Below are 22,420 nucleotides of genomic sequence, written 5' to 3'. Positions count from 1 at the left end.
ATGAATTGCTCTTATTACCCTGATTTCATAAGGGGACAAGGCTGAGGCCAGAAATGGCTGGATTATGCTGTGCCTGAAACAGCCATGTAAATGTTAATCTGGCCTCTCAGGGTTGGCTTTCTTGTTTTCTTTTAATTCCTTGCAGTTTTCTTGACATGTTTGGAGGTGGCTTGCCATTGCTTCCTTCCTACCGTGTTTCTCATATAATAAGGCCGGGTCTTATTTTTTTTTGAGCCCCGAAAAAATGGCTAGGCCGTCTTTTCCGGGGTGACTTAACTCCCCCCCTTGCATCTTTGGGTGGGCGGCGACGGCTTGGATGTTGACCTCGGCGTTGGTGGGGCACTTCGTATCCGGGTCAACGCAGGCAGCACCATATCCGGGTGTGCAACAAAAGTACTTCCTAATGGCAAGCCCCCGCACCATTCCCCCCATTTTGCATGTTTTAATATAGGCCTTAATTTGGAGGGAGGGGCTTAATTTCATTTCATGCCCATAAAACATGCTGGAACTTCCTATTGGGGGAGGCCGTATTGTTGGAGAAACAGGGTAGGGCTGAAAGAGAGGGACTGGCTTGTCCAGCACCATAACCACAAGCTCAAACTACTCTCTCTTCAAATTAGCAAAGGGCAAACTTACTTTTTAAAAATGTATTTATCAAAATACAAAATACAAAGTAAAATGAAAATAAAGGGGAAAAAAGGGAAGTGGAAAAGGCATAGGGGAAAAAGAAAAAAAAAGCATTGACTTTCTACTAATAACATATAGCATGATTTTTTTTTTACATAACAATATAAGCTAATCATTTCTATAACAACAAACCTGTCTAATCAGCAAAAACCAAAGTCAAAGTTTCATTTTTCCATCTCAAGCACAAACTCCAGAAGCAATTTATTTATTTAGTAAAACTTCATGTCCCCATCTTCCCTGGAAAAGGTGACTCTTATTTGCCCTTGCTTATTTTACTGACTGTACATATAAGTGTTTTCTGTGTGTGTGTGTGTGTGTGTGTGTGTGTGTGTTTATTTTCATCTGTATTTATTTTTACTACATTCTCTTCCATTATGCAAATCTCTATGAGTCTGGAAAGTAATAATAGTAATAATAAAATTTTAGTCTACTGTGAAAAAAGTTGTACATTTTGGGGCCACAGATTTCAAGGGCAAAAAGCAGAAAGCATGGAACAACTAAAAAACAACAACAGTCTTTTTTGTTTAATGAAAGGGGATTGTTTAATTCAGAAATTCAGAACTGATGAATGAACAGTCATCCTATCAATATCTAATACAAATCTGAGGAAGATATGGGCAACTATGACCCTTTTATCACCTGTGGACTTCAACACTGAGAGTTCCTGAGCTAGCCATGGCCCCTTTATGACCTGTAGACATGCTGGCTCAGGAATTCTGGGAGTTGAAGTCCACAGATCATAAAGGGGCCATAATTGCCCATCCTAGCCTTAGAGCAATATTCAATTTCCAATTTTTTGAGAAAACCAAAAGAAACCTTTTGTTAACAGAGTCTGTTGATGGTGGTTATCCAGTTAATACTAGTGCTAATTACACAGAATGTTCTAAATTTCAAACCAAGTCAGATATTGGTTTTTTTTTAATTTATGGAGAACATTTATTAAGACAACATATTTCCGGAATAGTAAATAGAAATTTTTCACATGCATTTCTCGACACTCAGATCTCAGATCGAATGTCTAATGAAACATGAAATATTCTAAACTAAAACTAAATTTCTTTTAGAAATGACCATGTTGCTGCAATATTGGATCAGAAGAACTATGTTGAAGAATTAAACCGGCAATTGAAGTAAGCGTAAGTTGTGTTAGAGAACGGTACCTTCTGTTTAAAAAAACAACAACAATTACTTTGATAATTATTGAAAGTACTAGTATTTATTGGTTAATGAATAGAAAAAAGGTAAGTTGGGAAGGGCTGTGAAATGCATTTTTGGGGTTAAAAAATCAAGATGATGACTACAACCACAAGATCAAACCCTGCCCCTTTTTCAAGTTCATTGCACACATGATTACACTTTTTCTCTCTGTGTGTGTGACTTCCTGGCAACTACCTGGACTAGTTAGTCCCTGCAGTTTTCTTGGTAAGTTTTTTTCAGAAGTGATTTGCCTTTGCCCCTTCCTTTCTCCCTCCCTCCCTTCAGCTAAGAGAGAGGGGCTGGCCCAGAGTCTTCCAGCTGGCTTCATGCCTAAAGCAGGGCTAGAATTCAAGGTCTCCTGGTTTCCAGCTAGGTACCTTGCAATCACAACCATCTTCTTGACTTTTAATCCCCACCCAGATAGATCTTGGGTCAGAAATATCTTAGGATAGCTTACATAAAAAATGTGCTTATGTTTTTGATCTGGGATTCCTAAAAGGAATTTATTAGCTATTAAGGAGTTAATATTGCCATGATAGCTCCCTTTTAATATGTTACTCTTATCAGGTGGACTAACAATACACTCCCGTTGCTATTGAACAGATGACATGTGGTTCTGCACGTGTTTTCCGTAGGACATCTGTTAAATGAATAAGTAAAATATATTTCTTTAAAGTATTAAGGGTATACTTAAAGACTTGTGTATCTTTCCAATTGATATGACATGACCAGGAGTGGGCTGCTACGGATTCGCCCGGGTTCAGGAGAACCTGTAGCTAATGTTGTGGCTGGCTTGGCGAACCTCCAAATCCCACTCTGCCCCTCCCCTCCCAAGAGTCTCCACAGGGCCTGTTTTGGATGCGAAGTAAGTACAGGGCCTGCACGGAGGCTTAAGGGGGGACGGGGAAACGTACCTCCCAGAAGCTTCGAAAGTCTGGAAACGGGCCCATTTCCGGCCTCTGGAGGGCCTCTGGAGCCCAGGAGAGGTAGTTTTCACTCTCCCAGAGGCCCGAGGAAAGCCTCCGGAGCCTGGGGAAGGCAAAAATGCAGGAGGCTGACTAGGCCACGCCCACCATGGCCACGCCCATCCAGCAACCAGGCAGAGAACCCGTTGCTGAAATTTTTTAAGCGCACCCCTGGACATGACTGTTTAAAGTTCTTGTTCATGCATGTTGGGCTTTGTGCTGTCAAACAGTAGCAGCGCTCCAATTCAGATCTCATTCCGGACTTACTCACTGTAGCAAGTGTAGATTAGAAAAAGCGTAAGGGCTAAGTCAATGTGTACAGCTTTCTCCTCAGGTAATATGAACTTTCTCACATTCTTTAAGAGGACCCATCAAGAAGGCTAATAGTAATAATTAGTCTTCTCCAAATCATAAGAGGAAAACAAATTAAATGTAACAATCATAGAGTTAGTCCCTGACTTACAATCACAGTTGAAAGAAAATTTCAGTTGTAAGTCATTGAAGCTATAAGTTGAGGCACCCATGAGACTGGACCCAACTTTTCAACTGGTTTTATGGTGCTTATTAAGTGAATCACATGGTTGTTAAGCAAATCCACTTTTCTGAATGGGTGGTTTCTTGCTAGAAAATGGCAAAAAATACCACAAATTGCAGTTGTGACTGGAATGCAAGGTTTTACACTTAAGGCAGGAAAAAACAAAAAACAGATTAGGAAAAAACAGATTAGGCAAAACCTGGCTCAAAAACTGTAACTGTGAAAGGGACCTTGGAGTCTTAGTGGACAATCACTTAAACGTGAGCCAGCAGCATGTGGCAGCAGCCCAAAATGCTAATACAATCCTTAGTTGTATAAACGGAGGCATAGAATCAAAATCACGTGAAAGATTAGTACTGCTTTATAAAGCTTTAGTAAGACCACACCTGGAATACTGCATCCAGTTTAGGCCACAACAAAAGATGTTGAGACTTTGGAAAAAGTGCAAAGAAGAACAATTAAGATAATTAAAGGCCTGGAGACTAAAACATACGAAGAAGGGTTGCAGGATTTGGGTTTGGTTAGTCTAAAGGAGAAAAGAAGGACTAGAGGTTGCCACAAAGAGAAGATAAGAAGAGACTGGACAGCAATTTGTCTGAAATGGTATAGGGTCTCCAGCTTGAGCAGGAGGTTGGACTAGAAGATCTCCAAGGTCCCTTCCAGCTCTAGTCTGATTCTGATTCTGAATGCTGAAACTGGTTGCAAATGTAAGTTGATTGCTAAATGCAAAAAATGCGGTTCGTGTAACTATGGGCAGACTAACGTTTTATAATGGTAGGAAGTGCTTTACAGCCATAACGCATCATTTCCAAGGCCATCCTTATTTTGAATGATCATTAAAAAACATATCATAAGTTGAGAACCACCTGTACATTATCCTTTGGGATAATAGCCACTTTTGGGTGATGTCAAAAAGCTATACTGGCTCAGGTCTTTTTGATTTTAAGAAGGGGTGACCATTGGGATGTATTGTGGACATAGAAGTCTGTAAAAAAATCTGATAGAAAACACATTTTGAGGAGTGGTATCAGGAAGTGTCTTCTGATACATTTGTTTGCTGGGTACCAAGCCGCTGCTAGGAGGCTTTGTAAATGTTTGTACTACTGCATAATTGTAGAAATAATTCTGAAGAATATTTTTTTTTATCGTTTTCAGTAGTACAGTCAGCAGCCTCCATACCCGTGTTGATTCCCTAGAGAAGTCAAACACTAAATTAATCGAAGAGGTATTGTCTTTCAACAATATATATTTTAATTTCATTCATGTGTTGAAATTAGCAGTCTTTGTTTGCATTTGGGATTTGGTTTTTATTTTAGTTTGGGATTTGTTTTGCCAAGATGTTTCCCTTGGCCAGAGGTGCCTTGTGTGTTACTGAACATCTGAGCATCAGGAGGATGGTGGCCTAGTTTCTTGGATGTTCTCCATTTCGCTCAGCTGCAGTTCGCCATGAACTCCTTCCTGGTTCATCTGTACAAACATGCATTTTTTGCCATATAAGCAGGAGCATCTGTAAAGGTACCCAAAATGTCAAGATGGCCATGACCATGCCACTCAAGCCCTGCCAGAGCAGTCTTGACCTTTTTGACCCCAGCCTCACGGACAACCTGGAAATGGACCTAAAATATGCATGATAGCAGTATGGAAGGAGAGTCCACATCCAGCAATCCATAAAACATTTCTCTCAGCAGCTTGAGAGAACCTTCTCTCTAGCTGCTGAGAGCCTGTGTACAACTGCAGTGGGGCATAACTGTGATTTGTTTTGGTGTGTGTCTCAGAGGTGCTTTTTCAGGAGGCAACTGGACTTTCTTGTTTTTTCTTTGGAAGATGTTTCGCTTCTCATCCAAGAAGCTTCTTCAGCTCTGACTGAATGGTGAAGAATGGAAGGATCTATCCTGTCAGAGCTGAAAAAGCTTCTTGGATGAGAAAAAGCACCTTTGGGACAACCATGACCTGGATGACTGAGAATCTCTATAGACTCTGTGTATGTCTGTGTGTATAAATGTATTTGCAATTGTGGAAATTGCTTACTGCAGGAATCCTTGTGGCAAGCTCGTTTAGATGATATAGCCCTGCCTGCTAGATGGCCTTTTTACAAGTGCCTAAACCCATGACGCTCTGCATATTAAACATTCCTTAGCTATTGTTAATGTTGGATTTTAATTGAGATTAATATCTTCAGTTGCAAATTTAGGATTTCTGCTTCCCGTCAACTGCCAAGAGTCCTTGTTTGTTGGCAACAGAAAAGGTTGAATGAACAAGGCCTAGATAAGTATGCTGAACTGGGGCAGTGATGTGATTAGGAGAGTGTGATGTTTTCATGAAGCATTTTGGGTTTCGAACCTTTGTTTTTTTGCTGTTTGAAAGCTTTTGGATTTTTTAATGTTTGCATTCTATCTTTCTTTTAGTTGGCGATAGCTAAAAACAACATAATTAAACTACAAGAAGAAAACCATCATTTACGAAGTGAAAACACACTCATTTTAATGAAAACACAACATCATCTGGAGGTATAATATTTTGAAATAATTCATGATTTGTATGTCAAAACTTGCCATTTTTAATGTAATTTTCTATAAAAATGTAATATTTAAGCGTTTTATGTACTTCAAGAATCTAGCTAGGTAAGAGCTTCAGGGGGATATTTTTGGAAGATCACTTGTAAGTATACCATGCCATGAAGGAGCATTGCAAAATATATTTACATCCCCTTGTCAAGATAGTCAGGACATAGGGGAACATTTTTTTTAACCTGAGCTAACATTAGCCCTGTAAGATGAGAAAGGTTTTGTAGGCAGAGTAGAAGAACGTCTAGAAAGACAAAGTAACCACTTGCAAAATATTCAGAGGGAGTTTTTTAAAACCGCAGAAGTCACCACAATGGTTTAAGTTCAAAGAAAAGAACTGAAAAATGGTGAAACAGCCGAAACATGGGATAAAAATAAACCTTACGAAGTAGGACAAGCAAATAAAACAGACATGCAGCTGAGTCAAAAGACAGTGAAGTGGCAATACCGTTTGGTATTTTAGTGGGTCAATTAACAAATGGCCCATTCCAAGACCAGAACAGCAGGCCAAAAGAAGGACAGCCTGTGGCCATTTCAAAAATGTATAAGTGGAGTCAGTAAAAAATTAAAAGGGGCAATGGAGGAACAACTAATTCTATCATGTCATGACATCACTGAAGTAAACAGGGTGAAAACGTTTGCCCTATATTTGGTAAAAGGTTATAGTACTGCAAGTCTCAAGACACACATTTCTACCTCTTAAATTTTTTGCAGACTACTCTGCAAAAAAGAAGGTGCCCAAATTTTGCTCTCATCTATTCCACTGGTGCATGGGAAATGTGGAAGCATGATGTTCCAGACTCATGATGGACACTACACACTGAATTAATGAGGCCTGGCTAAATTTTGCGTACCTCAAGTTACCGCTGGGGTTTTAGAAGAAGAATCTGTTGCCGATTCTCATTTTTAAAAACATAAAACATTCACCTGGTGTTCTTCAGAACTTTCATTGGTTTATTGAAAATGAAATTTTCATAACACTACATTGCCAAAAGAAATATTTTAGGAGCAGTGACAAATACGGCAGACTGCAAACTATAGAAGGAGTGTTTTTCTGCATTTTCAATAATATTTATACATATTACAATACTTTTAACATGGTTATTGTGCTTGTAGTTTATATATGGTCTAAATCATTTTTGACACATGCATAGCTCCACATTGTCCCAAGCTCATCACAAACACGAAGAAAACTTAGGTGTACTTGCTACCTAGTGTGTACCTTTGGCAACTTGGATTTCAACTCCCAGAATCCCCAGTCAGCATGGCTGGCTGGGGAAGTCCACAAATCTTAAGTTGTCAAGGTTGGGCCTACCAGCTCTAGGATGAGGTCTCTTTCTGAGTACCAAAGTTTTTAAGTACAATAATTTTCCTTATTTTCTTTGTAGATGAATAAAGTAGATGCCGAAGCAGAACTTCAGACATATAAACATTCCCGACAAAGCCTGGATGAAATGTATAATGAAGCACATAGACAGCTTCGAGAAGAATCACAGTTAAGACAAGTGAGTGGGTGTTATATCAATGGTGAATGGTTGGTTCTGCATATTCCTTGGAGTTACATACAAGTAATCCTTGACTTACCACTGGTGACCGTTCAGAGGGGGACTTATGGCTCAGATTTAAAGTTCTGACAATTGGGCCTCCTCCATAGTCACATGACTGAACTTTGTACGCTTGGCAACACAATTGCACATATAGCTGTTTGCAGTATCCTGCAGTTATGTGACTGTATTTTATGATACGTTTGCCAAAAACTTTCACTTACTTCCAGTTTTCAGCAAAACCGTGCCCATAAAATAAACCACAAACGACCATGGCAATTTGTTTAACAACTATTGCAAGAAAGGTTATAAAGTCATTCTGGTGACATGACTGACCCTGTGATGACCCAGGGTGGGATACAAAATAAACACAGTCACAGAAAACAGGTGAAGCCCCTTTTATTCCTTCACTTTGCTTCCAAGCTCCAAATATCCTTGACTGGAGACAAAAATCTCCCACACGAGCGGTTCCAAGAAGGAGCAAATGCCGTTTAGAGGAAAATGCCTATAAATTATAAAGAGTAAAAAAACGACACAAACTAGGCAAGATAAGGGCTTGAAGACGTCCACAGATATCAGAACACACACTGGGAAGGGTGCTAAACTCGCAGAGGAACAATACACTAGAGATATTTCCACACTTTGTTTCCAGCACTGGCCTGTACGCATGTCTGTCCTCTTATCCAGTTGTCACAGCTGCAGCCCATGAAGAGGATCAAGGCCTTCTCCTTCCCAGTAGACCACATCTCTCCCTTATCCTCTCCTCTCTGCATGCCCTAGGATGGAGAGGGGATGGGCCTGGGTCCTCCTCTGACTGCTCAGCCGACCTCTGCCCTTCCCCAGCCTCCTCCACAACCTCCAGAGCCACAGTTCCACTCCCTGTGGGCTGTTCCTCCTCTCCCTCAGAGTCAGTCTCCACCAGGGGCATGACAGACCCATTTTAGGACTGTTATGCCTGCAATGGGTAGGCTCAATTACAGTTGTCTTGCAAGGACTGCCTGTACTTAGGTAGCTGCACACAGTTGTCAATCATCAATCATGCTCTTTTTGCTAGAAATGTTCAATCTGAAACGAAACACAGGATTTTGGGAAGATGTGGGCGTGTTTGTTTTTATCTTTTGTAGGATATAGAGAATGAATTGATGGTCCAGGTTGGTATGAAGCATGAGATAGAACTCGCAATGAAGCTATTGGAGAAAGATATACATGAAAAGCAAGACACTCTTATAAATCTGCGGCAACAGCTGGAGGAAGTCAAAGTGATAAACACAGAAATGTACCAAAAACTGCAGGTAGTTCATTATTTATGTTTTGAAACCAAAATAAGTGTAATGCAGTAGAGTCTGGTGGTGTTTGGGGGTGTAATTCTCCCCCCTAGAATTTCAGGGTCAACTGTTGGCAGTTATCCAAAGCATCTTCTCTATCTGGGCTGACAGTGCCATTTAAGAAGAGTCATGGAATGGACTTGGTTTATATGATATGCTAAGCCATGCCTGCTTAGCATCAGCCATCAATAAACATGTGAACGATCCTACTGTATATTAATAGTTTGGTAGCAGTGGCGGGATTCAAATATTGTTTCCACTGGTTCAGTGGGTTTGGCTTGGTGGGCGCGCTTTGCGCACGTGCTCACACTTTGCATGCATGCGTGTGCCAAATGCGCACTTTGCACAGGCAAAGAAGCATTTGCGCAGACAGGAGGCGTTCTAACTCGCCTCCTACAAGTCTGCACGATCCCGGCCGCTTCAGCAGCTGCCGCGCGGCACTATTTTGTGCCGCGCAAAGCAGCTGCGCTTCAAATTCAGCAGATAAAAGTGAGTATGGGAACCAGGGAGGGCAGGTGGGCCCAACAGCAGAACCATTAAAGCAACGGAGAGACCTGGTTCGGTCTCCGCTCCTACCGGCTCTCCAGAACTGGGCACAATGCCACCACTGTTTGGAAGCCCTTTTTGCAGATATGTCTGTGCAGCCGGTATCTTAGCTGTTAGTGACTGGCCAGCTGATAAGAGAATCCTTTGCTAATTGAACAAAACACAAGGGCTTCACGGCTGATCGGCTTCTGCATGCAGGGCTAGGGATGCAAATCCTTTCTGAAACACCTTAGCTTTGTTAAAATATTTTCCTGTGAAGTTGGAGCAGGAAAAAGAAAAACAAATCCAGGAGCATCAAAAATGAGGTTGCAGAAGCGAGCCAAGTTTCATTTCCCTCTCTTTGTTACTTCAGGTTCAGGCATTCTGTCAGACCAAAGCAAACTAACCAAAATCTAGCCACAATTACAGACCCTGTTTCTTCATTAGCCTCACTTTGAATCGTGGACTGGATTCAAAGAAACACAGTCAGTCTCCACAAACTTAAGAGAACCTTTATTCCAGTGGTGGGATTCAACATTTTTTACTACCGGTTCTGTGGGTGTGGCTTGTCTGGTGGGCATGGCTTGGTGGTCATGTGACTGGGTGGGCATGGCCAACTCAGCAAGGTGGTGTGAGTGACATCTAATTGGCCACACCCACTCAGTCACATGACCAATGCTGCAGAGACAAGGTGATTTCCTACGTACCTTCCCCCTCCTCCTCCACCCTTGGGCTGAAAAAAAAAAAAAAAAAAGCCCAGCTAAAGATCACGACTACCTGCCGCGTCTGCCTGCCGAAGGTGAGATTCATGTCCTTCATGGCACATGATGGCTTAGTTAATAACTGCATGGCTTAGAACAGAGTTGCCAATTCCAAATATCCCAAAGGTGCTTTTTTAAGAGGCAACTGGACTTTCTAATTTTTCTTTGAAGACATTTCACTTATCATCCAAGAAGCTTCTTCAGCTCTGAAGAACTGAAGAAGCTTCCAGAGTTGAAGAAGCTTCCTGGATGAGAAGCAAAACGTCTTCAAAAGAAAGTCCAGTTGCCTCTTGAAAAAGCACCTTTGGGACAACCATGACCTGGAATGACTGAGAATCTCCACAGGGAGTTCCAAATATGCTAGTTATGCAAGAACTCCCTGTATTCTCCCTTCCAGAAAGGTTAAAGGAAAATAAAAAGCACTGGTCACTGGCCTCCCTATTCATGCACATGGATAAAACAGTGCCCGTCTTGAAGGTAAAAATTTTATTCATGCCATCTAATCAGATGCAGAAATGATTCTGACATCAGCTGCATTTCCCCCTCTTCTTTGTCCTTCCAAGTCCATTGAGTACATGGAAGTGTTTTTGGAACTGAAAAACATGCAGTAGTTTTGCAGGACTGATGAATGCTGGAAATTGTTTTTTCCTGCATGGCCTACACTACAGGGCCGCTAGTACTGCTACTTTTTACAGAGATTTCAGCATTCAGAGTTGGTTCAGAGAGAAGAAAGCAGCAGAAGAAAGAGCTATATTGCATGAAAATTACTATACTGTAATAGAATAATCTCTAATAATAGTTTTCAGATGAAGCCATGAAAGAAAAGAGTGAAATAATTGGTCGCTTGGAGGATAAAACTAGTGAGATTACCGCAACTATGAAGCATCTGGAACAAAGGTACAACATCACAGTCTTTTATGCTTTTTCTTACTCATTTTCTCTTGCTCATGTTAGTGCAAAAGAAGCCCCTGGCTTATATCTTCCTCCGAGGTACAAACTTTGGCAAATTTTAATAATATTTTTATATAATCACCACTATTTTTCATGCTCAGTTTAATGCCCAGATTCATAATCCATGGCTTGAGATCAGTTTGTTAAAAACCACAATCTTTTATTTCATGTGCATTGACAAGCTGAGCGTCTGCAAAAAAAATAAAATCAAAACAAACACTTCAAAAGTCTGTGTGGCTAACTTATGATGAAGGTGGTGGCGGGAGGAAAGTAGAAACTGGGTTTGATCCAACCTATGCTACAACGTAAGTTGTAACATGGTACAGACCTTGGCTTAGCATTACATGCCAGTTTGGCAGGTTCTAGACTCAGTTACCTGCATATTGTGGCAAAAGAAATAGGACATAATTGTTCACATTTAACTTGCTCTTAACTTTAAATACATGTTCATACAAGAACAGCCATAATTCAGATGGATCTGCTTTCACATATTTCTGTGAACACAGAAGATGCCTCCCCAAGTTGCGGGAATCCTCTTCCTTTCCACTCTAAATCACATTATAGCCCATTTAGCAGACTGCAGTTAGCTATTCCAAAACTTTCCTCTCTTTTAACTTTTCCATATTGTTAGCAATTCTTCCAAGCTCTCTTTGACCTAAATATAGGCTGTGCTGGGGGCAGCAAAGTGTGAGGCTTGGATCTCCTTTTAAACGCAGCTGTAGACTGATGATGCATTGAAGGATGAGTTGAAAGATAGAAAAGCCAGAGGGAATGTTTTGAGTCCAAGCCAGGGGTTCTCCCCCCCACTCCCTTTTTCTTCTGCTAGATGTGGCCTGCACAGCCTCCTGATACCAGCAGCTATAAGGCCGTCAGAAAACCCTGGGAAGCTCAGATTGCACATATATTTTGTGATTGGCTGATTGCTGTAGAATTCAAATTTTCAAAGAATGTTTTTGTTAACTGGTTTCCTCATCCATGCAGCAGGTTGCATATAAAATGGAGTAGTTTCAGAAGAAGGTTATATTTTTGTTGATATTAGTTCCATGAAAAGAGATCAAACGTAAGGCAGGATGTACGTAAGAGGTTAAAGTGCTCGTAAAATAACCCTAGAGTTGAGGCTCTAGATCAGGTCTGTCAAACTCCTGGCCCACAGGCTGGATACACTGGCCACACCCACACCCGATTTTGTAATGGGGCAAATAGTCCGGATACATCAAGTGATGCTGCTGTGACGCCGTGAATTTGACACCCCTGCTCTAGATATTAAAATTAGAGAATTGGTACCATGGTGGCATTCTGAGGGCACGTTACCCTTTATTTCTCACTTGGTTTCATTCGATAGCAGAAATTTTTAGTAGAGAACTCATGATGTTTCTAGCCATGGTTGATTCAGAGCCTCAGATCTAAGCCAATCTTATTTCTCCCTTAAGAAGCCAAAAGTAAATCTAGGCTTATAGCGAAATAAATCATCTATCCTGATTGGAAATGTCTGTAAGTTTGTGTGTCAAAAAAATTATCAGCCTTCATCAATACCCTTAAACCAGGAGGTGTCCAACTCCCAGAATTACCCAGCCAGCCATGAAGTTGAAGCCATGTCTCAAAGTTGCCAAGGTTTGACACCATTGCCCTACATCTTTTTCATTGCCTTGCACAGAAAAAGGAATAGGGCTTTGATTACAAATTTTTGACCAACACATCCTTGTGGACACTTGTTGTTCTGATTCAACTGTAATGCTAAACATATCATAGAATGAGCTTTCCAGTTTGCCTAGCCATTCATATTTCTGGGAGAAGGAAAGTGAAGAGGGCTAGAATCAGGTACACAAAAATACTTATTCCTTTTTTTTTTCAAAGCTGACATCCTGCCCTTTGAATTTGCACACTACTGCAGTTGTCGAATCACAATCCCAAAAGTATGTTAAAAATGGTTGATTTTCTAATTGCTTAAAAATGTAAACATCCATAGTCTCATCATTGTTTTCTTTTTCAATCCAGTCTATTGAACAAAAACATGATTATGTATTAAAACGTTAGTAAGCATGAATATTCTTTTATTGACATCGTTTTTCCTCTTTCTTTTTCTTTTCTCCTTTATCCCACATTTTTGGATGTTTTTATTGCCTTTGTCTTTGATTTCTATCCATTGCACATCTGAAGTGACAAGGAATTGTTAACGCAGACTAGGACTATTGCCATGACATTGGTGAAATGTTCCAGTCGTGAAGGGCAGCCCCAGTACAAGCTGGTTAAAGATATATCATTTTGAAGCCATGGATCTTGCAAAACAATTTGTAATGGAGCAAACAGACAGCAGCGCTTACACAAGGAAAATGAGCTTTGAATTATGATTGCTTAGATTTGAGTCTCTTGTCCATGTATTTTGGTTTACTTGGGATGTCAGTGTAGTATTCTCATCAGACCATGTTTCTGACACCGATTTCCTGCTTTGTTTTTCCGAAAGGAAATGACAATAGAAAATCTTAATTTAGCAGTTTCCCGTTGGAATTGATCTTTTCAAAATCGCAGTGTTATTTTCTAGCAAATGATAAACAGAGACTGACTTCAAGTTCAGCTAGCACTATTTTTATGACAGTGAAGCTGGTAGAAGGGAAACGTTCAGAAAAGATCTCACAGATTGTAATTCAACCTCTGTTTACATAGATCTTTTCTTGGTGTTTTGATAAGGACAAGAGTTAAACATGGTCTTCCGGATTATCTTTAAATATATTAATCTTTGCACAACGTTGTTTTTAAGAAGTGTTAGATGTGCTCCACAATTGTGCTGGGAGAATATTTTGCTTTAAAAAGAGGAATGAAATTGGAAATCCACCATGCTTTGAACCGAAGAAGTAGTGAAATGAAAATTCATTGGTGGGCATTGGTAAAGCATAAAACCTCTTTTAGTGGAACGTATGCGTGTGAATCTACTTTGTGGTACAGAAGAAAGAGGGACTATGGAAATAATTTTTGTTTATAGTTGATAGGATTCAATCATGGAATGGAAATTATTTGTTTGTGGTCGGATATCTGCCTGGGTAGAAAGGCTTTACAATTAATTTTTTGGAAAAGGGCTTTCTCCTATGCCCCTGCCTTTAAAGCTGAGGGGGAATCATCCTTACAGATGAGGGAGCTTTAGGAACATATTAGCATTAGAACGGGAGTGTTGGGTGGTCAGAAAAGTCAAGATGGCAGCCACAGCCATGCAACAGAAGCCCTGCCCCCTTTTTATGAGGAATGCATGGGATGCGGTCGGGATATTGATGGCACAGTGGCTGCTGGAATTGGAGATTTTAACTAACCCCCACCCCTTGTAACAGACATCCTTGCATTAGAAATCAAGATAAAGCCCCTTTCAACCTTCTTTACTGAAGGTTTACTGGATGATTTTTACACATTTCTCTAGGGCAGAGGCCTCCAAACTTGGCAACTTTAAGAGCTGTGGACTTAAACTCCCAGAATTCCTCAGCTTCGCTGCCTGATGAATTCTGGGAGTTGAAGTCCACAAGTCTTAAAGTTGCCAAGTTTGGGGACCCCTGATCTAGGGATAGGCAGTGTTTTCAAAAGCAAGATTCACACACATCCACCCCAAAGTGAGGCTAGTGCCATGCCTAAAACAGCTCATTCATTGCAGAGTCGTTTCACACTTTGTCCTTGGAATGTAGATAATCCATGGGAAGATAGGGAGGTTATCTGTTTCCCTTTTCCTTAGAAACAAATTTTGGAGCAAGTTGTGTATGAGATTGGAAGAGACGTGACAGGAAAAGTCTAGGTGGATTGCTCTGCCAGGCAGTATATATATATCTCTGTTCTTAGCTGCTGTCAAAATTGGGTGGGAATCCAACTATTTACATCAGGGGTGTCAAACTCAATTTTATTGAGGGCTGCATCAAGGTTGAGTTTGACCTCGGAGGATCAGGGTAGGTGTGGTCAGCATGACATCACTCATGTCGGGGGGGGGCACCTGTGGTGGCCTGAGCGCTCTGCCAGTGAAAACAGGCTCCTGGGCTCTGTTTTCGGCTACAATGGCCTCCTGCAACCCTCTGCCAGAGAAAACAAAGGTTGGGGGGCCACGCGCAGTCCTTGCAAACTCCGTTTTAGGCTGCGACGGTGTCCTTCAACTCTCTAGTAGCGAAAATGGAGCTTGGGAGAGCCACACACTGGCAGAGGCACCGCGGGCTGGTCCTTCACCATTTCCAGGACGGTCCCGCGGGCAGATCTAAGCACCCCGTGGTCTGGATCCAGCCTCCAGGCCTCGAATTTGACACCCCTGATTTATATAATACCATAGATATTATATTAGACTAGTGTTAATGACTCAGAACTGATGCCAGACAAGCCACATTAGACCAGTGTTTGTCATCCGTGACAAGTCGAAGATGTGTGGACTTCAACTCCTAGAATTCCCCTGCAAGGAATTGTGGCCGAGGAATTCTGGGAAATGAAGTCCACTCATCTTCACCTTGCCAAGGTTGAGACACACTGTATTAGACAGTCAGCGACTTTCCTTGGCACGTATTGTGTTGAGCCTTAAATATATTATTTGTGTCCTAAGTTCAGTCATCCAGAGTTCTGTGTCAGTAGTTAAAAAGTCAAGATGATGGTTGTGACCACATGGTCAGGCCAATATTATGGTTCTTTTCACTGCCCCGAGGATGTCCCTGTGCCCTTTCTTTCTTTCGTGAAGTCAAGTGGCCAAGATACTTGAACTTTGGTTTTTCCTTTTTAAAAAAGAAATCATATCCATAAAAGAGTTGAAATAGTCAGCACTCTGTATGTATAAAACCTAACATATGTATCACTTTGCCATGATGGTGCCTGTTTATCATGGATCCCAAATAAAAAAAATGGAGAAATTTATGGATGTTTTGTGGTGATAGTGAGATGCATAATTTGAATTTGTAGGCATTGTCTGGGTCTCTCATTTGAGTTAGTGAGTTTATCCCCAAACTTTGTTTTCATTTAGAAATGTTCTATTTCCCCATTTTTTTCCTTTTATTTGTCTTCATCCTTTACATTCAAATTCTAGCTTCAGTTTTACCCAAAGTTGATTTGAATTACACCAGATTGCAGCAAGCAGAGAAGGCTCACATGGAAGCAGACAGTGAGGACAAGAAAGTTAAACAAGATTATATGAATAAATCTGAAAGTCTTCAGAAAGAAATTGCCCAAAAGGAAAACCAAGTGTAAGTAACATTGATTTTTGGGGAAACTGGAGTACTTTTAATATTTTTTATAAACATTTTAATATTTATATAATGTCAGCATATACTTTTGCTATATCAACCATTTAGAACAATACCCTGTCCTGAGCGTACAGTACTTTTCTTTGCAGAAATTTGTGTATACTTTTAAGGTATTTCATGGAAATTAGTAAGGTGCAGGATTAGGAACAGGAGACAGTAATTTCTAGTCATCCCTTAGAATGTTTCTAGGTCGACCTCTCTCCCCCAGCCCAACCCATCTCTGGGCTGTTGTTGGAAAAATTACACCCTCTGTTTTGAATTAAACAAAATAAAGGTGAGGTACCACTCTAATAAATAAATACATCCATACATGCATTTCAAGGATTGTCTTTTATCACTTTCCTTTCTCAAATGAATTCCCCAAGAACACCATGATTTCTACTCCTCAGTGAATTACTTATTCATTTTTGTCCCTCCTTTACTACTTTATAAATAAATAACATAGGGCAGTGGACCTACATAATAATCCATTCTGCTCTATTTTCCCTCATAAATAACCTGTGAAGTGAGTTAGAGGGAGAGAGAGTGGCCCAAAGTCACTTGGTTGGCTTTCATGCCTGGTTTCTAGGCCAACATTTTCATCACTACACCAGACTGGCTGTCTTGTAGTACATCGATAACGTATCTTGGAACAGTCATAGAATGATTCAATGGGGAAGCCAAAAGGGACTTTGGGGGGTCTTCTAGTTCAACCTCTACTCAGAGCAAGAATTTTGGACCATTGTTGCCCAGCCTTGGTTTGAAAACCTTTGGGGACACCATGATTCCAGGAATCAGGATGCTCCACTGTATTATAACTGTCGCGGCCAAGAAAGTCCTTATTTCAAGTCTGGGTCTTCCTCTATAAGACTCCCATTCAGCGGTTCCTGTCCTAACCTTTGGGCCTTACTGAGAATAAACCCACAGCTTCTTTCCTGTGAGAGCCTGAGAAGCATGGGAAGAGGGCTGTCACGTCTCAACCAGACTGAAGTCTATTGAGCTTATCAAGTACCTATAATTAGATTTATGCTGATTTAAAGGGGATGAAGTATTTATCATGTAGTTTATGGCAGGGGTCTCCAACTTTGGCAACTTCTTGTGGACTTCAACTCCCAGAATTCCTCAGCCAGCTTTGCTTTGCTGGCCGAGGAATTCTGGGAGTTGAAGTCCACAAGTCTTAAAGTTGCCAAGGTTGGAGACCCCTGGTTTATGGCACTGATTAAAATATGACATAAATTAAAATGAAGCTAATGCTCTGAAAACATTCTTCCAGCTTGAATGAATTTTTAAATATTCTATGTTTTTAGGTGTCAGTTGGAGACAGATTTGAAAATAGAAAGAGAATGGAGACAAACCATGGAAGAGGACCTTAAAAAGGAAAAAGAAACTACTTGTTTTCTACAAACAGAGACTCAGCAAATCATTACACTTAAAAAAGTAATTTCTCAAAACTTGAATCCTGATTAAAAACAATAGAGGGACAGGGCAGACCAGCAAAGGGCCTTTGCACACTTTATGAGGTGGGTGTGAGGGGGTCTGGGTGAAGGGCCAAAAGGCTGCCATACAATCAGGTGGGCTGTGGGAGACCTCCAGAGTGGCAGCTGGAAGAAGAGGGGTTTTTTTTGCCCGAAAGCTTCTTGATAGAGGCTGCAGGCATGGTAAACGGGGAAATGTGGAAAACTGGGTCTGGATATGGCCATTTATAAGGTGAGCTGATAAATTTTGTTTAGGAGTCGGGGTCTTTGTTTCACCCAGAGAGGCAAATGAAATCGCTTTCATCAAATGTGACTATTCAGAAATAGTATACTTTTCTAAGCCTATCAACTTTCAACATTAACAATCAGTGCGTACTAGCATTTCCTTCTAGTTTTAGATATTTTACAGAATTAATGTGGGGTTCTTAATTTCCATATATTGGCATCGTGCAGGGGGCCATTAAAAACAAAGATGGCTGCAACTGCACGATTGAAGCCTAGTCATGTGAGGAGAGCCATCTTGACTTTTGTTTTGCATATAGTCTTGTTATCTGTCCATTACTTTTGGGCTGTGATTCACAGAAGCTGGGTTTGCTCAAACAGAGATGCTCTCTGTTGGGAGTTTGCTAACTGTTTGAACAGGGATGCATTCCTGGAACTTCTTATTTTATTTATTTTATTTTATTATTTTATTTATTCTTACTTTATCTACCTCTAAAAATTCTTATGTTCTGTTCCTTAGCTTGAGCAAAGTTGTCATCGTTTTATCCTTTTTTTCCCTTCCTTCCATTTGTTTTTGTTTTTTTTTGCTTCACCCACCTTGCTTTTTACCTGTTATGACTAAGAGTACAATGGCTCTCTGAAGAGGCTTCTACATACAAGGAACATGTGTCTCTGAAAAGCATGGTGGAAGATTGGTCTTATTCAAAGATGTATTTTATGTTTAGCTGTCCACAATGCAACGTAAACATTTTTGTTGAGTTATATGGAAGTCAGTCTATCTATCTATCTATCATCTATCTATCTATCTATCTATCATCTATCTATCCATCCATCTATCTCTGTCCGTACGCCCGTCCATCCACCCATCTATCTCAACATTTGATAAGCCAGAATCATTCTGTCTTGCAATGAAATCACATGCTTTTTTTCTGGATTTAAAGTCTCAGGGTGCTGGCTGAAGATATATTATTTCACATCCCTCACTAGAAACAATTGTGCCTTAGTTGAGACACTTTTCATCTAGCCCAATGCTTTTCAACCTTGGCAAATTTGACATGTGAACTTCAATTCCCAGAATTTTGCAGTCAGCATAGTGCCTGGGGAGTTCTGGGAGTTGAAATCCACACATCTTAAACTTACCAAGATTGAAAAACATGATTTATCCTGTTTGACATAAAATGAATCCTTATTCCTTCACTGCCTCTGAATAATAGTTTGTGGGTATCAATACTTGATAATCCAGCTTTCATTGAATGCCTATTTGAACCAAACAAATGCCTGATGTACATTTCTCAATGTCAAATATTATTGTCTTTATATATCAATTAATTATGTTTGTTTCTATTTAAGGAATTCCTAAACTTACAGGGAAAAAACAAGCAGTTGAAAAATCTTTGTCACGATCAAGAAGAAGCTCTCCAAGAACTAGCCGGCAAACTTAGCGAGTAATTTTCCTTTTTTTTTTTTTAAGGGAAGAGGCATAATTATCCAGGTATCCCAATGTGGAATGGACTAATCATTTATAATTCAAGCATTTCATGTTCTATTGCAGAGGTGGGCAACTTCATGACCTGTGGAATCCCAGATTCCCGAGCCATAGTTGCCCACTCCTGCTCCATTGGCACACAATATGTATTCAGACCGTTGTATATGTTAACAGCCAAGTCAGCTTGCTAGGTAGCCAGATCTTCAGAAGCTTCCATGGGCAGGCAGTAGATGTCACATATACACTTACTTGTGTGGGAGAAGGAAGTATTGTTTTCCAGGTATTATTGGACCTTCTATGAATTTAATTCAAGATAAGCCTTTAATGTACAGTTTATACAGCCCATCAAACCTTAAGAAGAATATTAGTGTGATTTTAAGTAGCAAAGAATTCAGCCTCAGAATTTCAGAACTGAAATAAATTAGTTTATTGATACATATTATAAAGAAACAGTAAAAATAAGATGATCTAAGGAAAAAATATTTTGAAAACAACAAACCAACTTTGCTTAGTTTTTTTCTACTTGCAAGATATCTAGTCTGAATGGGATTTACTTCTGAATGGTCCCACAGTTAAGATTGGGCTCTAAAACAGACAATAAGATACTTTTATTTCACATCTTGATGTCACTGAGCTTTCATTTTGAATTCTTTAGTGTGTCTGAATCCTAAATTACAATTTAAGTATTAAAGTGACCAGAACCTCCAGCAGTTTGTTATAACAAAAATGAACAAGTACTTATTTAAATAACAAAATGGGTAAAGCAATAAATTCATAAAGTATTATAGGAATCATGAATATACAAATTCTGAAAGCAAAGCCAGGTTCTTCATTTGCCTTCAAATCAAGCTACCAGTGAAATAGGTCACTTAAAGGAATTCTAGGTTTCAGAGTACCTTGTAATTGACATCCGATAAAAGCAATCAATTATGTGTGGTAATTATATTAGGTATTATGGTCTCAAGAAAAATACATCACTTTCAAAATCCAGAATCTCTTTGTAAGATTTCCCAAGAAAAGAAAAATAAGTTTCTTCCCTGCCCCGCCCCACCCAAATATTCTAAGCTTTTTTTTACTGATCAGAGGAAGTGTCAATTTTTAAGCTACCATTTTTATATAGCCAGTTTTCTAGTTAGGATATATTGTTTAATTATAGTCATTTGTCATTTGGATTGTCAACAGGCAGCATCCAACTTCATGTCTAAAACATCAGTTGTTGCTCAGTGCTTTCTGTTTCTTGCATTATATTCCTAAGCTGCTAAGAATGATGTTTCCAGTTTGTTTGTAGGAAGTGTCCACATCATAGCTTTTCTCTTTGATACCATCCACAGGCTCAGGATCTGTCTCTTCAAACATTAGTGTGATACTAATGTCTCAGTAGCATGTCCATTGCCACGAGTATTGTAAATCTCCAAGAGTTTAAATGTTGGGGTATATAGTTACCCTTTTATTTTCAATATTTGAAGTCTGGATGTGAGGTAGTTCAATATAAATAGAACCATGCAAATAAATAGGAGTCTCACAGTGAAGAAACCCATCCAGAAATAAGGAAGACCTTCTTAAAGAGAGATGATTTTGGTTAATGAAAAAGTATCTTTCTGGGCTACTTGGGAGAAACTATTCTAAAGTGTCTTATCAATACCTGTAAATTGTGATCAGGTTGGAACTCCTAGGGGATGAAACCTCCATGATAACACACAAGTTAGTTAATTCCAGAAATGGCAAAGGTTTTAGTGAAGGGTCGTTGGTCCTAACCTGATACGACCTTTCTCTTTGTGTGGAGATAGCATTCAGGATTGGGTGCTATCTCCACAATGGAGAATGTATTATCCACAGGTACACACTGAGTAGGAAAAGGGATGAGCTTCTGTGCCTTTTGATTTCAGACTAGAATCTCCAAAAGTACTGATGTATGTGCCTCTTATTTGTTTTATATTTTTATTTTATTTACATTTTTATGTATTATATTTGTAATTATATTCTTATTATATTGCCCGTAATTTCTAAATCGTGTCTTCTCTTTAGATCAAAGCTTAAAATAGAAGACATAAAAGAAGCAAACAAAACACTTCAGGTTAGTAATATTTTGGGTGGTAACCGATATCCTGAGTTGGTTCTCTCATTAATTTCAAGAATTTTTCTGCCTTAAGCTTACAGCTTCCTTTGTAAATGGGAGCATAAATTGTCTATTGTTACTACGCATTTGGGTACTATTCCAGCGTGTACAAAATGTTTTCAATTTGAAATGTTGGTCTGTTACCAGAAATGTTCCTGTGCTACTCCAGAAGTGTTGGGAGGTTTACGTGGGTGTTTCAATTTTTCTAGAAGAGTATCTTAACTTTCAGTTAAGATGGGAATACCCATTCCAAATTTTAAATGTTTTGGTATCTTTATTCTGTTCCTAGCTTCGTTTTTTAATTTTTAAAAATGCTATTTCAGTATATTCTAGATGAGCATCAACAAATTCACACATAGTTTTTGCAGTTAAGTCCATTCCCTTTCTCTGAACTCTTGTTTTAAACAGTGCAATTACTACTGAAATATTTCTGATCTATTTAGGAAAGTTTTACTCCATGAATTGTGAATGGCGTGTAATAATAGTTTTGTACCTGCAGTGGTTCAGTTCAGATAGCATCTCTTCTCCTCACTAGGGCCTGGTCTGGTTGAAGGACAAAGAAGCTACTCACTGCAAATTATGTGAAAAAGAATTTTCTCTTTCCAAGAGGAAGGTGAGTTTATATTAAATGTTGTCTTGTCTTTTATTAATTAAAAATGATAAAATGATGGAAATGTATCAAGTGCCAGAAGATGTACTGCTCATTATGTGCAGTAAATTGTATCAATTGCTATGAAAGACATATTTTCACTCACCAGATGGACATTTTTATCAGTCATTTGGCTTGCTCAGTTTTCTCTGAAAATATGCTATAGAAATTTTAGGGTAACTATTTTACCAGTTCT

At 39.6% G+C, this 22,420-nt stretch overlaps 1 protein-coding gene across 4 annotated transcripts in view; it reads left to right on the top strand.

The window, feature by feature from the left end:
* Positions 1-22,420, top strand: part of RUFY2 (RUN and FYVE domain containing 2) — a 32,016-nt gene that overhangs the window by 7,954 nt on the left and 1,642 nt on the right. For 2 of the 4 annotated variants that reach the window (XM_026672800.2, XM_026672798.2), the window contains exons 7-17: positions 1,752-1,817; positions 4,540-4,609; positions 5,790-5,891; positions 7,337-7,453; positions 8,617-8,784; positions 10,903-11,000; positions 16,118-16,237; positions 17,584-17,713; positions 19,324-19,418; positions 21,485-21,533; positions 22,111-22,188. In XM_026672800.2, the coding sequence (XP_026528585.2) occupies positions 1,752-1,817; positions 4,540-4,609; positions 5,790-5,891; positions 7,337-7,453; positions 8,617-8,784; positions 10,903-11,000; positions 16,118-16,237; positions 17,584-17,713; positions 19,324-19,418; positions 21,485-21,533; positions 22,111-22,188 (1,093 nt within the window). Of the gene's footprint in view, positions 1-1,751; positions 1,818-4,539; positions 4,610-5,789; positions 5,892-7,336; positions 7,454-8,616; positions 8,785-10,902; positions 11,001-13,211; positions 15,912-16,117; positions 16,238-17,583; positions 17,714-19,323; positions 19,466-21,484; positions 21,534-22,110; positions 22,245-22,420 lie in introns of those variants that run through there. The other 2 variants (XR_015749339.1, XM_087964048.1) reach the window with 2 other exon arrangements.

Source organism: Notechis scutatus, chromosome 4 (assembly GCF_049901735.1).
Source record: "Notechis scutatus isolate UNSWTSFEM ecotype Mainland chromosome 4, rNotScu1.2, whole genome shotgun sequence".
NCBI lineage: Eukaryota > Metazoa > Chordata > Lepidosauria > Squamata > Elapidae > Notechis > Notechis scutatus.
This window is presented reverse-complemented; position numbering and strand designations above follow the sequence as displayed.